Source organism: Phoenix dactylifera, unplaced genomic scaffold, assembly GCF_009389715.1.
Source record: "Phoenix dactylifera cultivar Barhee BC4 unplaced genomic scaffold, palm_55x_up_171113_PBpolish2nd_filt_p 001909F, whole genome shotgun sequence".
Lineage (NCBI taxonomy): Eukaryota > Viridiplantae > Streptophyta > Magnoliopsida > Arecales > Arecaceae > Phoenix > Phoenix dactylifera.
The window spans coordinates 8,011-27,433 of NW_024069197.1; the positions used below are offsets into that span (position 1 = coordinate 8,011).

Consider the following 19,423-nt stretch of genomic DNA (forward strand, 5'->3'; position numbering starts at 1 on the left):
AGCATCGGCGTAGGCGTCCAGTTTACCAACGCTTTAAAGCGTCGGCAAATGTATTTTTGCCGACGCTTTTTTTTAGCGTCGGCGTAGGCGTACAGTTTACCAACGCTTTAAAGCGTCGGCGTAGGCGTGCCACAACTTTTATTTACCAACGCTTTAAAGCGTCGGGATTGCTTTTTTTTTTAAAAAATAAAAATACGAATGTAAATTATAAAAACACATTATAAAACAATATGAACCTGTATTACATTTACATTGACACAAACATTCCAATCATTCGAAATATTTAAATTGTCATATAATCAAACTACTTTGTCACTACTATTGAACAATTCCCACACCAATCCTTCCCTCTCACTATAATCATATAATATACAGTAATGTTGAACAAGTTATAATTACAATTGTTGTTGTCTGGTAACCCTGCTGCCATTGCTCTTTTTGGTTTCTAAAGTCGAGCCTTCATGGCCCTCCCATACAGTCATTGTCATCATCTTCTCCATCCTCATCATCTTCACCTTTATCCCATGGAGCTTTTCCACCTCTCAAACTTCTTAGAGTAGGTCGTTTCCTCTTGACATTAGCTGTGCACGTAGCATAATCCATAACATCTTCCCTAAACAACCTCTTGAACTCCTGCATTACAATATCATATTATGAATTAGTGCAATATGGAAATTTTATATTGTCAGGGGCACGAGAAAATGCTTAACACTAATAGGATAATAGATTTTAACCTCTAAAACAGTCAATAATAGGGCTATGGTTGGGAAGTAAAGGGAAATACAACATGAAATGTTTTCAGCCAAGTGTTGCTCTATAGTTATGTGACTAATTAGCCAATAAAATGGAAGCATATTTACTTTGATGTGAAGCTGAAGGCTGACCAAATTGCTGATAGATGTATGTCCGACAAAACAGGTTTTCAACATAAGATAGGAGAAACGAACCAAATGTCCAGAAGATCCAAACACTTCATGGTGAAAAATGTGATATTATATTAGCAGTGCAGAAATACGATGTAAATTAAGAAATCTAAAGTTTCAGTGGCAAACCTGGTATTTTTGAACCATATCTATAGTTTCAGTGGCTGACGCCCTTTTATGAACTCCAGCACGGATTATAAGTATCCAAACAAGCATTATAAGCCTTTATCAAGTGTGCACGGATTTTCCGAACCATAGAAAATCACAGGCCTTGCTACTGTATCCTTTGGTTCTCAAAAGCATGTATCAATCATATAACATTTTAGAAACACCCCTCTTCATCTGCCCAGATGTAGTTGATAAGTCTTCATTCTCAAGAAGATCAAGGGGTAGAAATTCAAAATTGTAGTGTCAAGCAGATATCTTGACAAGGAGATGCAAATTTGCATGACCAGTCACATGTACAAACTAGAGTTAAAATAAAATATAATGCAAATGCACAAAGCATGGCAAGTACGTACCTGTGTTCACCTTTTTGAAATTCATCAGACTTTACATGCAGTTCTAACTTGTGTATGCAGGAAAACTAAGACCAAATATTGAGAGCCATCCCACAAGATTTGTAAGCTCACTCACCAGGTTATAAACTCATGCCTGTTGCTTAAAACACAGCCTTGAATGCAAGCAAGCATGAAACACTGATAATCATTACCCAAAAGAACTGTCTCTTTCTCTTACATAAATGATCAGAAATTCCCACAAGAAGTTTCAGAATTAAAACTTGAGAATGACCAAGCATTTAGATGGTGATAGCTAAAAGTTAAGAAAATAATAAAAAATATTAAAGAAGCTGCAAAAAAAATTCAAAGCACAGATCATCCAATATTCCACCATTATGCCTATCTAATTTATAAAGTACTCTTAACTTTTATCATTCAGCATAAATATAAACATAAGCATACTCATTATTTGTTGGGCATGATCGACAAGCTGTCACCTTCACGAATACTTCCAGACTCTATGTTAGAAGGAGAAGAGATGTGGAGAAAGGAGGAAAGTAAACTTCTTTTCTTATTTCTTGAAGAACAGCTATAGCCCTCCTTTTATATGGGAAGATGGTTATCGTGTACAACTCATATACAGCTACAGCTACAGTATAGGTCATCTACAGCTATAACTACAGTATAGGCTCCAACGGCTAGTTTACAGCTATAGCTAAGCTAACATCCTCCCTCAAACTCAAGATGGGAGCGAAGATGCCAACTTGAGTTTGCGAACCAAATCACGATGACGCCCCGGTGGATGTGCCTTCGTAAAGATATCAGCAAGCTGATCCGCAGAAGCAACATATATCAACTGAATAGTATCTTGCTTGATATGATGCCGAATGAAGTGACAATCTATTTCAATATGTTTTGTTCGCTCATGAAATACATCGTTACGAGCAATCTGCATGGCACTCATATTATCACAATGAAGAGGAGAATGGCTAGTCAAGGAAACACCCATATCATGTAGTAACCATCGAAGCCATAAGAACTCAGAGGTAGTATCTGCCAGTGCACGATACTCAGCCTCTGTACTGGAGCGAGAGACAACTGTTTGCTTCTTGCTTTTCTAAGAGATAAGAGATGACCCAAGTAAGAAACAATAACCTGTGGTAGAGCGACGATCTGTAGGATCTCCGGCCCAATCAGCATCAGAGTAGGCCTGTATATCTAGAGTGGAGTGGGCTGAAAAATAAAGGCCATGAAACAATGTACCCTTAACGTACCGAAGGATACGTAAGACTGCTGCATAGTGTGTAGAGCGTGGGGCATGCATAAACTGACTAACCAGGGTGACTGCATAGGAAATATCAGGGCGTGTCACGGTCAGGTAGATGAGACTGCCAACCAATTGCCGATACAGAGTTGCATCTGTCAATGGTTCACCATCGGTGGGAAGAAGCTTAACATTCATTTCCAGAGGACTATCCACGATCTTGCTATCTGTCAACCTAGCACGAGATATCAACTCGGAAGCATACTTAGCCTGTGAAAGATAGTAGCCATCGGAGTTGGATGTCACCTCGAGACCAAGAAAGTAGCTGAGGGATCCTAAATCCTTCATTTCAAATTGCTGTCCAAGAAATTGCTGAAGTGTATGAATTCCTAACACGTCATCTCCAGTGATAACCATATCATCCACATATAGCAAGAGAAGAACAATACCAGCCTCGGATCGGCGAATAAATAGGGCAGAGTCATATGCACTAGGAGTGAAGCCCTGTTGAGTGAGGACTGAGCTGAACTTGGAAAACCAAGCTCGAGGAGACTGCTTGAGGCCATAGAGCGCCTTTCGAAGACGACAAACTTTTTCCTGTGGATGAATAAGACCTGGGGGAGGTTGTAGATACACTTCCTCAACTAAGTCACCATTGAGGAAAGCGTTCTTAACGTCCATCTGATGCATCTTCCATTGCTTAACAGCTGCAACTGCAAGTAAGGAACGAAAAGTGGTAAGACGTGCAACTGGAGCAAAAGTTTCCTCATAGTCAATACCATACTCCTGGGTGAATCCTCGAGCCACAAGACGGGCTTTGTAGCGTTCCACTGAACCATCAGCGTGAGTCTTGATCTTATATACCCACTTACATCCTACTGCAGTCTTTCCAGGAGGCAAGTCAGTCAGATCCCATGTATGCGTATCATGAAGAGCTTGGAGTTCATTAGACATGGCCTTCTGCCAAAGGGGATTAGAACTGGCCTCGCGATAATTGCGAGGCTCATAGAAGGTAGCAAGGGCATAAAAACAGTGATAATCATTAAGATGAGACGGGGTGGATCTTACCCTATTAGAGCGGCGAAGAGTTGGAAGAGGCTCGGAAGTTCCGGTTGTGATGATCAGATCAGTGGACGATCCAGACTCTGTGGAATCGGACGTAGAAAGATTACCTGATGAGCTCTCATTACCTGCATCAGAAGGGGAATCTGGAAAGAGATCAACAGTGGATCTATTGAAGATGGAGGAATACTGAGGAGGACCCGTGAAGAGTGGAGATATGCTAGTAAACATCTTGTGTTCCCAAAATTGAACATGTCGGGATATACGAAGTCGCTTGGCTATGGGGTCATAACATCGATAGCCTTTATGTTCGATACCATATCCAAGGAAACAACAAAGACGTGAGCGTGGTCCAAGTTTGGTATGTTCATGTGAAGGAAGGAGAACAAAGCAAGCACAACCGAAAACTTTTAGAAAAGAGTAATCAGGGACTTTTTCATTAAGAACTTCATATGGTGATTTATTTGAGATAGTGGAAGAAGGTACCCGATTGATGGTATAGACTGCTGTAAGAGCAGCCTCTCCCCAAAAGGACTCAGGTAATGCGGCAGAAAGAAGGAGAGACCTGACAGTGTCCAAGATATGTCGATGTTTTCGTTCGGCACGACCATTTTGCTGAGAAGTATAAGGGCAAGACCGATGGGATACGGTTCCATCTTGTTTAAGTGCTTTCATAAATGAGGTAGAGGTATACTCCATAGCGTTGTCACTACGAAAGACTTTTATAGGTCGACCAAACTGGGTTTTGACCATCTGCTGAAAGTCACGAAAAATGTCAAGCAACTCAGAGCGATCACGTAAAAGATATATCCATGTATACCGTGAGTAGTCATCGATAAATATCACAAAATATCTTGATCCTCCCTTAGTTGGAACAGGAGCAGGACCCCAAATATCAGAGTGTACCAAGTCAAAAGGTGCAGTGGAGAAAGAAACACTTTTAGTAAAGGATAAAGCATTTTGTTTTCCTAATTGACAAGAGACACAATCAAAAGGTTGAAAATGAACTTTTCCTAAATGACCACTCGAAACTAAAGACTGAACGCGAGATAGAGAGGCATGCCCTAATCGAGAATGCCAGAGACTCGAAGATATAGCAGCAACTGATGGGATAGGACTAGAACTAGGTACATGTAATGATGTGAGCTCAAACAAGCGGCCAATTTTACGCCCGGTCCCAACGAGCTGGCCCGTCTTCTGATCCTGCACATCACAACCTTTATCAGTAAAGGATACTTTAAGACCATGTTCCACAAGTTGACCAACAGATAACAAATTGAAAGACAATTTTGGAACAAGATATGTATCAGGTAAAGAAAGAGTAGGAGTAGAGACAGACCCTACATGACTAACATCCATATGGGAGCCGTTAGCGGTATATATCACAGGAACACGATTTAAGGTTGTTTTCAAAGGAATTAAGGAGGAATCAGAGGTCATGTGATTACAGCAGGCGGAGTCAATAAACCAGGAAGAAAGTTTACCTGAGATGGTAGAGAGGGCAGTGCGAGATAGAACCTGATGGACTATTGCCTCAATATCAGCTGTAGTAATAGATGAAGTGGGCATAGAAGAAGAAAAAGACGCAGAATCCGACGATCCAGTAGACGCAGCAGCTGCAATCCGGTATGGCGAGACTGTATAGGCTTTCTGAGCTGCTCTCTCGTCAGCCTGTTTCTTCCTGCACTCTGAGATCTTATGGCCTAGTTTGCCACAATAAAAACACTGTTTCTGAAATTTACTAGTCTTTCCCTTGTCTGACTTTGAAGGAGTAGCTGCAACTACTGGAACAGAAGCAGAATGAATGAGAGGAGTGGGTAAAATACCAGCTGATGTGGCCATAACCATATCAGTAGAAACACCTCGCCGAGTAGCTTGGCGAGTCTCTTCAGATATAAGCTCGGTGAGGGCTACCTCAACAGTTGGCCGAGGAGATCGATGAAGTAAAGAAGCCCTGGTGTTCTCAAATTCATCTCGAATGCCCATCATAAGTTGAATAAATTGCCGACGATCCCTATATTCCTGAAACTTCTTGGCAGAGTCCTCGTCTGTAAAATTAGGATCAGCCTGGGAAAGCTGGTCCCAAAGACTGCTAATCTGTGAATGAAAGTCAAGAATAGATTGACCAGATGCTTGACGCAACTGGTGAATCCTAGACTCCAATTGAAACTGGAGAGCCAAGTCACTCGAGCAGTTATAGCGATTTGCCAAGAATTCCCATGCGAGCTTCGCATTTCGAAATTTGGGAAGAAGAGTTTGAATAGAAGGCATAGATGTATTAATGAACCAAGAGAATCTTCAAAATCAGCATCGGACTCTGTAGAAATCTGTGTAGGAGCCTTCTTGTCTCCGGTGACGAATCTCCATAATCTCCGCCCAATAAGAAAAACAGACATTTGTTGGGACCAAACATTATAATTGGTCCCATCCAAAATAACCTCAATAGGGCGTGTAACATCAGTTGACATAGCTATGATTGAAATCTCAAGCAACTTCTCCCTTCCCTTTTTTTGTTTTTGTTTTTTTTTGTTTTGTTTTTTTTTTTTTTTTTTGGAGAAACGTGACGGAGACTTTTTGTACGTTTCTTGTAGCTCGCTTCTCAGACCATGACCAAAATTTTTTCTATTTGCCTCTATACTTGGGACATGAGGATGGGCAAAAGAATGTACCTTGGGCAAAATGGCTGTGTCACGTCTCGGGTGTCAGAAAGACGTGACCAAGGCTCCTTGATCTTTCGCCTGTAGGGAGACTCGAGAAGCTGCTGCACAGGGCGGCGGGAGCAACAGCTTTATGTCACCTTTTGCGACGGGATGTGCTGCTGCGGGCGCCCAAGATTACGTCAGGAGGAAAAGACCAACGCGGCAGTGCAGCGGCAAGTTCTTGTGGCGGTTCCGGCTGTCGGACAACGTGAAGACGAAGAGGGCACCAAGGAGAAGAATGGAGTGCTCACGGCGACCGTTCCCAAGGAGAAGACCAAGAAGCCGGAGAATGGAGTGCTCACGGCCACCGTTCCCAAGGAGGAGACCAAGAAGCCGGGGAATATAGAGCGAAAGAAAGCCGGTTGCCTCTACAACGGGCAGCGGACAGTCCTCTTCTCCGGAGCCGGCGCCTGACGTCGAATGGGCTTCTCCTCCAGCGACAGACGGCGGAAGCTCTTGCACTGCTGCGGTAGGCCGGTTCTCCACAAGAAAAGGTATGGCTTCTAATGGAAAGCCACAGTGAGAGGAAGCACGTGCCAGATCCCAACGATCCCGACGATACCACCGCCGCCGAAGAAGAAGTGGCCGGCAGTGGCCTACGAGATGGAGAGAAAAAAAGATTGCTTCAGGATTTCTATGGCTCTGATACCATGTTAGAAGGAGAAGAGATGTGGAGAAAGGAGGAAAGTAAACTTCTTTTCTTATTTCTTGAAGAACAGCTATAGCCCTCCTTTTATATGGGAAGATGGTTATCGTGTACAACTCATATACAGCTACAGCTACAGTATAGGTCATCTACAGCTATAACTACAGTATAGGCTCCAACGACTAGTTTACAGCTATAGCTAAGCTAACACTCTATTTTTCCCATCACGACAGTTCCCATTTCTCTGTATTTATCAATAATTGGCATCGTAAATATCAAAAGTTTATTATTGTTTTATAATAATTTGTCAAATGGCACTGCCAAGAAAGGCTAAATAATTAGGTACAAGGATGCAGAAAAATTAACTTGATGAATCTCCATCACATCTATGGAAAGTGCTAAGATTGGGCAAAAGAGAAAACTAAAGTTCTGATCATAAAGTTAGCTGAACATGATTATTTCGAACCTTTCATGCGCATCATACAACATAAAGCGAACTCTCATCCAACTCTACGAGACTCTTAACATCAACCTAGAATACATGCTCTCCTTTTTTCTTTTCTCTTTCCCAAGTTTACCCTTTTTAACAGACAGTAATAAATGCATTCAGTTTTTTCTCCTTTAACCTGCCTTACAAGAACCAAACTAAATGTGTACGTATCCAATTACTTCACAATAGGAGACCCCTCGGTGCTTCAAATCATGATTGTTCATCCTGAATTACACTACCACTTGCAGCCCAGGGTAACGGGATCGCCATTCACAACCATCTATATAGTTCAAATCAAGGGTTTAAGCACCTCACTGGTGTGGCAGGGACCCATACCTTACTAACATGCAGTACGCGTGCTGGTGCAGGCATAACATAATTGAGTTCTTTTTTTATTATTATTATTTCCAAGTGCGGAGGTAAATCTATATCTGCATGCAAATGAAAGCACGTTCATAGAAATCAATTAACTTGCAAAAGGGGTGAAAATATCTTTTTTTTTAATTTAATGCTTGGCCCCAAACCTTTGAAGAGGTTTGCCTGCACTTATGCTTGCTAATTAAGCAGGCAAGAATTCTTGGTAGGGCTCCTCGTCTAGGAGTAGGAAGCATGTGTCTCCCTTAATTGATAATTATCTTTGACTTGCAAAATCTTAACGCATAAGAGAAATGATGGGTATGATGGAGTAAATGATGGCGGTTGCTGTCGCCGGGAGGTAGATCCCATCACCCCCGGTACATACCACAATATCTCCGCTTGCTTTGCTTGGTCGGATTAATGGCGCAGCTTAGTTCAAGTCAACATTTACAAAGACAGATACTTGAATTCAAAAGGGAATTGAGCTATGCCATGTTCTCAATAGTAGCTTAGTAGCAGTATATTAATAAAACGATATCAGTTTGACGTGATTGAATGTACCACCTTGATACCTCTAAGCTATAGTCTAAAGGCTGCAATCTGATAAAGTATTTCCTACTAGCTTTTGAGAACTAGAATGGGAAAAAAAATCTGGCTGAAATAAAAGTATTTCCTATCATTTTGGTTTGAATAATTCAATGTGGTGATGCTTGAACTAGTATTCTGAAAAAAGGAAAAAAGAAGGGCCGTGATACAATGTGCATATGATAATGACTGTATTGCAACCAACCTAGTTAGAATAGATCAACTCCCTATAGCCACAGTTATAAGACAATGTTGGGATGGCATAACAATATGGATGATTAAAAGTTTTTAACATGCGTGAAGGATGTTCTGTGGAAGCAGGGGATTCACATGGGCTGGGCGAGGCCTGATCTTTTCCAAACTTTTAGTCACGCCTGCAGGGAAAACCATCGGTTCTCTAGGAGGCATAAGGGGCAGATTTTTTAAAATTGCAAATATATTTGCACAGAGGGACCGGTTTCTTTTGAGGAAAAATAGAAGGGCAATTAACAACTTAGGTTATCTAATACTAAAACCTTGCTAACTTTGGATGGTCGAGGCTACGAGGCTAGTTTTTGAGGGAATCTATCATGTACTATTTTCTTGTGGGTGAGAATAAATATCTGACACTATCTATTTCAATCTTTATATATGGAGTGCTTGTATTCGACAAATAGGATTCTAAATATTGATATTAATTCAATGCCAAATTTCCTATGCATTCAGATTGGATATTGACAATACGAATAAAACTACAGATATAAGTCAGATAATTAAACATTGTGAACCATCAAATCAAAAATTTGATTATATAGAAGAAAATTAATTAATTTCAACTTTATATTTTTGCTCCTTAATTTTTTGATTACCATAAGTTTCTTATATAAAACTATGCACTTAAGATATATCCAAATTGGTTCATTATTTGCCCTGCCACATGCTTGTGGGCCTTACGGCCATGTCTGGAGTCACTGATGAATTTCACAAATGTTTGTGGTCTCATTCACCCTCTCATAGGAGAAAGAAAATGATATCATAATTTAGTCTGTACTTGAAAGATTGTATTCAAAACTTGATATAGGAATCACAAACTCCAATCCTTCTCTCAACTTCAACCCTCCTTCCCTAATTAGACTATATATGTCCCATCATTTTGCACAACCAATCCCTGATAGCAAAAAGATCATACAGAGATATCTTTGGCTATCAATTTTGGCGGGACCTCATTCTCAATTATATTAACACTAAGCATATCATTTTCAGAAATTGCTTATCTCAGGACAGTAGCTTTTAAAACTCACAGATTTCTTTAGACATAACTCAGTTCCTTGACCCAACCATATTATGTATTTGGTACTCTATTTAATGCTTCCAAGTCAATTAAATCCATCTATTTTCAGCTCTAATTTCTTGTTTGTCTAATCAAGAAAACAGCCTCCTTCATGATTGTCCTTCCATAATGTGATTGATAGTGAACTATCTGAATGCCGTTTTCTACATGGTGTATATGGTGCTCTTATTGGACTAAACTACCAGAGCAGCATGTAGGCAACCCACAAAGCATCAAAAAGAAATCTTTGATGTAAACTGATGATTCAAAGTACCTGGTGAAGGCTGCTTGATTGACTCTTGTTGAACTAGTGACCACTCATTCTCCAATCTCTGGACCGTTACTTCCATTAAATTCTGACAGTAAAGATGAAGAGTAACAGTGTCATCCAAAATGCCAGTTGACGTTATTAATTGATATGAAGAATGGAACAGACCAACTCTCTTTTCTTTTCCTCTAATTCTTCTAATTTGACACTGTCTGATGATCCCTTCTCCAAATGTAAATTTTCCGTACTATTAGAATCAGTGGTTAATGCTTCAGGTTGATCGATTTCCTTTGCCGCAAGTGCCCTTTCCAGCTCAGCCTTTAAATCCTTCTCGATTAGGTCCATTTCCTGCAACCAAACATCTTTAGCAATAATATTTGCAAGTGAAAAATAAAAATTGCCTATCAAAGAAAATTAATGTGAAAATAAAACAAAATGAAAAAAAATAAAAATAAAACAACCATTTGATAGTCAGTTGAGAAACTTTTAAATTCTTGTAGGTGACGAGCATTTGTTGAGTTATGCTCATTGAATTCTCAGGAAAGGATAAACTTGAAGGAACATGGGCATATCAGAAAGGCAAAAGGAAAAGCACTGCATGAAGGAATTTATATTTAGCGAAATTTTAAAATTACAGTCCAAAAAATTGATACGAACTTAAAACCTCCGGAAGTCAACACCGCTAATGCAGGAAGAAATAAAGAGAAATGGCTTGGAAGTGATAACTTCTGACCCTCAGTTTACTCTGAAGTAGGTCAGCCTCATGCAACTTCTCCTGAATTTTCTTCTGGCAGTTTGATATAGCCTTTTCATATGCAGCATTTTCTTCTTGCAGAGTGGTAGCTCTTAATTGTGCCTACGGAAAATCTCAATGTTAAATTAGGTACATAAAACAAGAAGGTATGGGGGAAAAAAGAAACAAAAGTAGCCAGCAGCTTCACGACAAGTTCTAGGCAACTGGTCCGGATGCAAACTATAGCAACAAAAACGAACACGCAAAGCAGAATAAGAAGCCGTAATCAAAATGAATGAAGCCTGAATAAATGCAAAAGATTGATATGGCAGAACAATTGCTGATTTTTTTTTACGCACAATATTCAGATTGGTCTTTCCTTTTCACTTAAAGAATAATATTTTCGAAGCGTTCTTGAGAATTCTTTCAATAACATAATTTTATCAACTAATCACTCATAGAGAGAGAGAGAGAGAGATCTGATGTTGTCCGATCCAATGCCCCAAAACCCAAATAAAGAAATTTAATGAAAGAAAGGCGTACATAAATTTCACGCGATCCATACAAATGCAACAGAGTATACACGAAATTGAAAAGGGGGGGATGGAATTAAATGGAATTTTGTATGGTATATAAATTGATTTGGGGAATGGACGGAGGAGGGATCAGACATACTTGTTCTCGGGTGGCGGAGTGGGAGTTGAGTTGGAGGGCGAGGGCGGCGTTGGAGGCGAGGGTGTGAGCGTGGAGGTGGGGGAGGCGCTGGGAGATGTGTGCGGGAGGTATTCGGAGCCGTAGATCCTGGATCGAGCACCTTAGGGAGGCCGTCTTCTGGTCCAGCTCCAGCGCGTACTGCTGCTGCTCCGGCGTGAACACCACAGGCAGCCGCTCCTCCTCCTCCTCCCCGCCCTGCCCGCTCCCTCCCACCACGTCCGCCTCCCACCTGCAATAAAATGCCGGAGAGGAGGAAGGAGGAGCGGAGCTTGCCGTCGGACGTCGCTCGGCGCCGGAGAGCACAAGGGTCGGCCGCTCATCGTCGGAGAGGAGGGAGGAGGAGAAGACCTTTCCGTCGGACGTCGCTCGGCGCCGGAGAGGACAAGGGTGGGCAGTTCGTTGCCGGAGAGGAGGAAGGAGGAGAGGAGCTAGGGCTTGAGATCGGGATGCAGAATGAGGAGGGGAACGACCCGCTTGTTTTTTGTAGTGAATTTGAGTTCTGCGCGTCGTCTTAGGCCACAATAGCGTCGTCTATGCCCGACGCTTTCTATTGGGGCTGGACCGAAAATCGCCGACGCTTGTAAAAAGTGTCGGCAAAAAAGGGTCGGTAAAACCCCATTTTCTTGTAGTGGCAACGCTTTACCGACGCTTTTAGCGTCGGTAATTTCAAACATACCGACGCTTTAAAGCGTCGCTAATTGCAATTTAACGACGCTTCATAGCGTCAGTAAATGTTCAATTTACCGATGCTTTAAGCGTTGTTAATTCAAACTTACCGACGCTTTAAAGCGTCGCTAATTGATTTCTGGTCGAAATTTTAACGACGCTTTAAAGCGTCGTTAGCATATTAATTTTTTTTAAAAAAATTAAAAAAATTTTAAACCCTGTTTACAAAATCAAAGCCACACACACTAAGCGAGATATACACAAAATCAAACATATTTATCTAAACATTCATATTGTCAAATTACATTCATACTATCAATTTACGTTTACAATGTACTTCAAAAAGCATAAAAAAATACATATAAAACTCCAAAATAAATGCTTCAGGGGTCGCTGGCATCACCATCTCTACGTGCAGATGAAGTATCAGGAACCTGTAATAAAAAAACTTAAGAAGTTAAGAATACGAAAATTATTAAGCTCTTTAAGAAAATATGATACTTATGCAAAATGTTCAAGTAGATGTAGTAATTTACCTGAGGAGGGACAAACTGATGCAACAAAGATGTAATCTGATTAATCTAAGCCCTCAAAGATTGCATCTCTGTCTGGTGGCTCTGCTTCAACTCTTTTATCTCTACTTTCAGATCATTAACCTCTGCAGTGCTACTACTCTGTCTAATATCTTGAGTATATCTACCCACTGCAGACAACTGAGTGGGGGTAACTCCAACGCCATAACCCTTCACTCGACCATAACGCTCCGAGCCCATCAATTCGGTAAACACCTGAGCTTCGACACCTCTGGTGTTGCCGATTGAAGATGACTCTCCGATACGCTCTGAAATAAGGGATGTAGCTCTGTCCTATATCTCTCAAAAACAATCAAATTAATTTTTGAAAAATTAAAATATATAAAAAATCATTGCACAAATTATTAATAAATACATATAACTATATCTCTCGACTCCTCTCGGACAAAGCTGCCATCTCGGTGGGTGTGAGTCATCTTATAGAACTCCACCTCACCAGGTTTCCTCCCATGGTCTTCCATCTACAACAAAAAGTATGTTGGAAGAGTTTCATCTTATAGAACTATATCATGATACATGCTATATGATACAAGAGTTTCAAAAAGTTTCAAAAAAACTTACGAATTCAGCTCTGAGCCTCGCATAACTCTTCGAGCCTGAAGTGTGAGGAATTGTCTGAGATGCTCGTGCGGCTCGACCAATGTCAGAATATGTCTACCACGGAAAAAGTAAACATTGTAATATATTAAATATATTAAACATTATATAATGTATTGAGAGAGAATACACAACCTGTCCTCTCTCGGAAAACCAATAGTGAACAAGCTCCCTCCACTGATGATGGTATACATCAGGAGGACAAACACGAGCAACCTCCTCCTCTGTCATACCCTCGCGCTTCCAGTCGGCCTTCAACTTCGACTTATATTCTTTCCATTTGTGGTTGAGGAACTTTAGCACCCAATCATGGCTCTCTGGAGGGAGCACAAACTTTTCTACACCAAAATAAAGAATATTATAATAATATTAAATCAAAAAATTAAAATTATAATAGTAAGCAAATTAACATACAGTAGCTATCAAATTCACAATATTAAATTCAATTCTTTACCTATACAAATTTAAGAAGCTTAACTTTATAAGAAGGAAGCATATCATTCCACTTATGATAGTTGAGCGGACACAACTGACCCCTACGCGCAACTGATCCTAAGAAACTTGATAAAAGGCTTCTAGCCCTCTTGATGGGCTGCCCTAGTTCGTTGCATTCAACGACCATCTTCTCATCCTCACGAAGCTGCCACACATCCCGTGCTCGAGAGGAACCCCGTGTCAACCTCACTCTCCCTTGTTCATCTATAAAAAATAATAATTAAAACATTGGAGGCAAATTAATTAAAATAATTAGATTGTAAATGAACTTAATATATGCACTTTAAATCAAATTACCCTGGATATGCAAGTCATCCATAACCTCCTGGCCTGGATGTTGCTGAGACTGGAACTCATGCTGAGACTCGGACTCGTGCTGCTGGGGCTGCTGGGATCGCATGGACTGAGCAGAAGAAGATCCCACCTGAGACTGCTGGAACTCCACATCTCTGAATCATTTTCCTCGGAGCATTTTGTTACCTAAGCAAGTACTTAAGCAATTGAAATCTGTTTAAAAATGCAAGAGTAACTAATGTATAAATCATAAAATATTAAAAATTCATAGGGTACTCCACAGAAAGAAAGGCCCTGATCGCTAATGTATAGTAACTAGTAATGCAATTGCAAGAGTAAATAATTATAGTCCAAATCTTCCACTGGATAATGAATCAACCAAACTCAGAATCATTTGATTCAGTTCTCACGAAATAATTTCTGACAGATAAAATAAACATCATGAGTAAAATCACTATAAATCATAAGAAACATCAAGAGAAGGCTAAGCCAAATCAATTCTCAATTGTGGAAGCCAGCTATTAGAGACAATTCCAGTTTTGTAGACTCCAAAGAAAAGAAACATGCCTCTCCGATCAAAAAATTGACATTTGCAGAGATGTCAGAAAGCAAAAGAAAAGACTATGCTTCAGCTATATGAAAAGTTTAGCTCTGGAGATCAATGTAAAGCACAACTAGCATTATTATGATGATGATCATCAGTTCTACTTAACTGCTCCCAGGTCAAGTCCTGAAAAATATAAAATATTGGTGGGAAAGAAAAAAGCAACTGATGCCTCTGTTTCTTGATTTTCCTGGTGATTGATTCCCAGAAGCAAATCCATTCAATCCACAGACTCAAAGAGATAAAGAGGCACAAACAAAAATATATAAGAGATTAAATTCACCAGTCCCAAATCCAATCTTCTGTTCAACTACAAGAAAGTAAATAGAAAGGCGATACATGCATCTCAACCCTCAGGACATCAATCAACCTACTGCACCAAAACCACCTGTTGCAGGGTTAAGCATAGAAAATTTGGGGATCACAGGGAGGTAGTATTAGTGACTTCCTAGTCACCAAAACCAGCAACTATATCGAAAGAGGAAGAGATTCTACATCATAAATTCTTTGTAAAATTCTTACAATCCGGATCACTACAGAAAAAGTAGGTTTTATCGACGCTTTTTTGCTCACAAGCGTCGGCAATTTTTGGTCTAGCGTCAAACTTTTCCGACGACGCTAATAAGCGTCGGTGTAGTCGCCAGCCTACGACGACGCTAAAAAGCGTCGTCGGAAGCCAACATTTCCCCACCATCCTATACCCCAACAAGCCCTCTCTCTCTTTCCGTTTTCCCGGCCACCGCCCTCCACCCTCAACCCATTCCAGAGATCGAAGAGAAAATCTACTTCAGTACTCTGATCGCTTTGTAACCCCCTCCCCATTCCTCGTCCATTCCTCCCTAATCCCCTCCAGATTCAAGAAGCAGAAGGGCTCCGGCGATGATGTTTTCGCCCGCCTCTTCGCCGCCTCCTTGGATCCCGACTTCGCCCCCCTCTCCCTCGAACCACGGATCCTCAAGTGCCACTGCGGCCTCTTCCTCCTGCGCTCCTCCCCGACCCTCGCCTTGGATCCTCAAGTTCAAATCGCCCGTTCGCCCTTCTTCATCCTCAGACCCTCAGACCCCGCTTCTTCTTCTTCCTCAGACCCTCAGACCCTCAGACCCCGCTTCTTCTTCTTCCTCTTTCCTCCGAGTTCGTCCGTTTCGTGATTCTTCGAGTCTTCATCATCTTCAAACCTTGAGACGCCTTGAGCTCCGGGTTTCGTCCCTTTTTCCACCCGGCGACGGCCGTGAGACGCCTTGGAGGCGGCATTGTGAGGTGGTCGATGGCGTCAACCAAAGTACCAAAACCATCTACTTCCAAATCTAGGTAGGAGATTGTAAAATTCTTGGTTTATTCTTTAAACATTCGCCTTTACCACATTTGATCTGGTGTTTGATTTGGGAAACAGGTTTCTTTGCTTCAATCGAAGAAAATCGTAGCTTTGCGGATCAACACCTCTTCAAGTTCCTGTAATCCGTTTATTCTTCCACCTGATTTGGCTTTTGATTTCTCTGTTCTTCTCCATTCCTTTCTTGTTTAGTCTTTTTTCTAGTTGAACTCTCATCTTTGCATGTTTCTATTATTTCTTTAGAAGTCTTTAGTTTTTAATGCTGCATCTTGTTGTTTAGTTGTGAGAAACCAATTAATCTTCTGAAGGTCAGTCTAAATGATTCTATTCTTTTTTTGGACTTGTCTTATAGATCACTGATGGATGTCAATGGAGAAAGTATGGACAGTGCCTCCGGGCATACTACCGGTGCACCATGGCGACCGGCTGCCCAGTCCGCAAGCAGGCAATGATCATCTCCATTGGTTCCTCTCTTTCCTCTCTGAAGAAGAAGATAAAAAATATTTGTTGTTTTTTGGTGTTTCATCAACCCTTAAAGTTACACTAGAACATGTCCTGTCTCTGTGTGCTTGAGAGCCAGCTGTTCTTCTTCTTTTTTCAATGTTCCAACTAGGAGTAGGACCTCTGTCTATTCTTCAAACACATTGATTTCCAACATATTGAGGTGATATGCCTTATAGTTTGATGCATCTGTAGGAACCTTGGTTGATATGCTTACTACTGTTCCACATTTCTGTGCTGCTGATAACTATCATCTCAAGGAAAAATGTCAACTTCCAACTCTGCCTGTCCATGCTAGCATGTGAGTTCTTTCCTCGAATAGTAGTTTAATTTTCTATGAGTAATCTAACTCATGTATTATCATGAATCACAAATTGCTTGATTGCTGGCACATAACATACAACAAGGTTCTTGGAGTTTGATTACTCATACTGGATTTAATTATGTTATTATGTTAGGTTGCTATACTCATGGGTTTAATTTTTCATATGAGAAATGACTTCATCATTTCAGACAGCTTGGCTTGGATATGGACCAATGATATTATAAGATTCCTAAATACGTGACCCAAACTAGATGGGATAAGTCTTCTTGTTTATGCTTACAAATGGTTATAATTGTTAATTTTATAATGAACCATATACCAAAATTAGACCCAAAATATAGTACAGAACATCTATGACTGAAAGAGTATACACATGTAAGTTTGACATTTGAGGTCAAAACTGGTCTGCTAAAATCCCTGCCAATTAATCTAAGATTAATAGGCTTAGTAAGAAAATCTATGAAGCTAACAAAGCGAAAAGAAAATTTTATAATATAATCGCATAGCATAAGATTGTGAAGACACACAATAATGTTTGCTAGATATGAAAACATGACTATATTCTTAACATATGCCAAAATGAGTATATAAAATGAAAATGCTCACAAAAGATTCATACAGGTACTCCAAAATGCATAGAAAAGACACTCATATTTACAAAACAAGAGGGCCAAAAAACTTAAAAAATAATAGGAAGTTCTGAACAAAATTCACTCAAAGAAGTTCCGTAGTAGGTGATACATAAGCCCAGAGTTTTGTTTGTTTTGGTTTCTCCGGAAGGCTAGGCATCTAGAACTACTCGAGGTCAAATTGGATAGTCAAAAGAAACTGAGGAAGAAGTGAGAAATAACTGGTACCGTATAAGCATACATTATATACGTAAATAGGTTTATTCTAACCAACTAAACCAGCAATGCTCTTTCGGTTAGCATACAATTTGATCTCTATAAATTAATAAATTAACCATTTTTGGCAGTGGTACATAACATTAAACATACTCTATCTGGATTAACTAGATGCAGCCAAAAGTGAACAACTAAACTGGGAACAACGACACAACATCATTCGAGGGATTGCTAGGGGACTATTGTATCTTCATGAAGATTCTAGAGTACGAATTATTCATCGAGATCTGAAAGCTAGCAACATTTTGTTAGATGCAAGCATGAATCCCAAGATTGCAGACTTTGGATTGGCAAGACTTTTTGGTGGAGACCATACTGAAAGCAAGACAACTAAAGTTGTAGGAACATAGTAAGTTTTTGAAGCCTAAATTTCACTATGCTTTAAGCCTTAATGATTCACATTATTTGATTGTTAATGGTTTGCAGTGGATATATGGCACCAGAGTATGCTATACATGGGAGTATTTCCCTTAAGTCAGATGTCTTTAGTTTTGGTGTATTAGTTTTGGAAATCGTCAGCGGAAGAAGGAACAATAGTTTCTATGACCCTGGAAATGTGATGAATCTTCTAAGCTACGTAAGTAACTACAAAATTCACATTTACATTTTCTACTATGATATAAGTCTAGAGATGACTACGCCATGTTCTAACAGACCTTTACCAGGCATGGCAATGTTGGACCAATGAGACAGCACTGAAATTAGTTGATCCAAGTATGGCTGAAAATTATTCAAGCCACAAAATCTTGAGATGCATCAACATTGGGCTGTTATGCATACAGGAAAATCCAAGTGACAGGCCAAACATGTTATCAGTTTTTTTGATGCTCAACAGGTACAAAATGAAACTCCAAACTCCCTCACAGCCTGCATTTTTTTATGCAAATGCCATGACCGAGTCATATGGATTTGTTGAAGATGCCGGTCCATCTAGAGGTAAACATGAGCAGTCTACAAGTACATCGACTCTATTCTCTTCAAATGAGGCGTCAATTACCGAACTAAACCCTCGATAGGGGGAGAAACAACTGTACTAATAAATGCTTGTACTCCATCAGCCTGCCTTTTAAATCTAGATGGCTGGTTGTTTCTGTAATTTTGGACGTATATACCGACTTCACAAATTACATATAGATAATTTAATATGTTTGATGTGTAAGCAAGGTAATCAAAAATACCTTATATATGTATTTTGACCTTTATAATTTACATTCGTATTTTTATTTTTTTTTAAAAAAATAGCAATCCCGACGCTTTAAAGCGTCGGCGAAAACGCAAAACTGGATTGGTCTTTATCGACGCTTTAAAGCGTCGGCGAAAACGCAAACTGGAGTGGGCTTTATCGACGCTTTAAAGCGTCGGGAAAGCCGTTTTTGCCGACGCTTTCATTAGCGTCGGCAAATCCCTGTTTTTGCCGACGCTTTCTCTTAGCGTCGGCAAAAACCGGACCCACGCCCACCTGCCCGACGTCTGACCCACGCTTTGGGTCGCGTGGGCTGGGAATTCGCCGACGCTTATAAGCGTCGGTAGAGACAAAAAAAAGCGCCGGGAGTTATTCCTTCT

At 40.4% G+C, this 19,423-nt stretch overlaps 3 protein-coding genes across 5 annotated transcripts; 1 reads left to right on the forward strand and 2 right to left on the reverse strand.

Annotated features, from left to right (window-relative positions):
- Positions 1-221: 221 nt before the first annotated feature.
- Positions 222-12,169, reverse strand: LOC103697891. The gene is made up of 7 exons (XM_039122962.1): positions 12,165-12,169; positions 11,512-12,049; positions 10,837-10,959; positions 10,272-10,451; positions 10,110-10,191; positions 7,311-7,338; positions 222-1,945 (listed from the first exon to the last, which is right to left on the reverse strand). Exons 1-6 carry the CDS (start codon positions 12,167-12,169, stop codon positions 7,319-7,321), a joined length of 948 nt encoding a protein of 315 aa, XP_038978890.1. The 3' UTR covers positions 222-1,945; positions 7,311-7,318.
- Positions 12,170-12,471: 302 nt separating this feature from the next.
- On the reverse strand, positions 12,472-13,738 carry LOC120109218. The gene is made up of 5 exons (XM_039122964.1): positions 13,542-13,738; positions 13,371-13,463; positions 13,169-13,270; positions 12,753-13,082; positions 12,472-12,650 (listed from the first exon to the last, which is right to left on the reverse strand). Exons 1-4 carry the CDS (start codon positions 13,635-13,637, stop codon positions 12,798-12,800), a joined length of 576 nt encoding a protein of 191 aa, XP_038978892.1. The 5' UTR covers positions 13,638-13,738; the 3' UTR covers positions 12,472-12,650; positions 12,753-12,797.
- Positions 13,739-15,512: 1,774 nt separating this feature from the next.
- LOC103697647 (cysteine-rich receptor-like protein kinase 8) lies at positions 15,513-19,019 on the forward strand. Of its 3 annotated transcripts, none has more exons than XM_039122959.1 (7): positions 15,513-16,107; positions 16,190-16,250; positions 16,482-16,574; positions 16,826-16,931; positions 17,972-18,209; positions 18,287-18,437; positions 18,526-19,019. In XM_039122959.1, the coding sequence occupies exons 3-7, from the start codon at positions 16,545-16,547 to the stop codon at positions 18,874-18,876; spliced, it is 876 nt and encodes a 291-aa protein (XP_038978887.1). In that variant the 5' UTR covers positions 15,513-16,107; positions 16,190-16,250; positions 16,482-16,544; the 3' UTR covers positions 18,877-19,019. The 3 variants fall into 3 exon arrangements, with proteins under 3 accessions (XP_038978887.1, XP_038978888.1, XP_038978889.1); XM_039122960.1 differs by having other exon boundaries at positions 17,978-18,209; XM_039122961.1 differs by having other exon boundaries at positions 18,515-18,571.
- Positions 19,020-19,423: the final 404 nt, after the last annotated feature.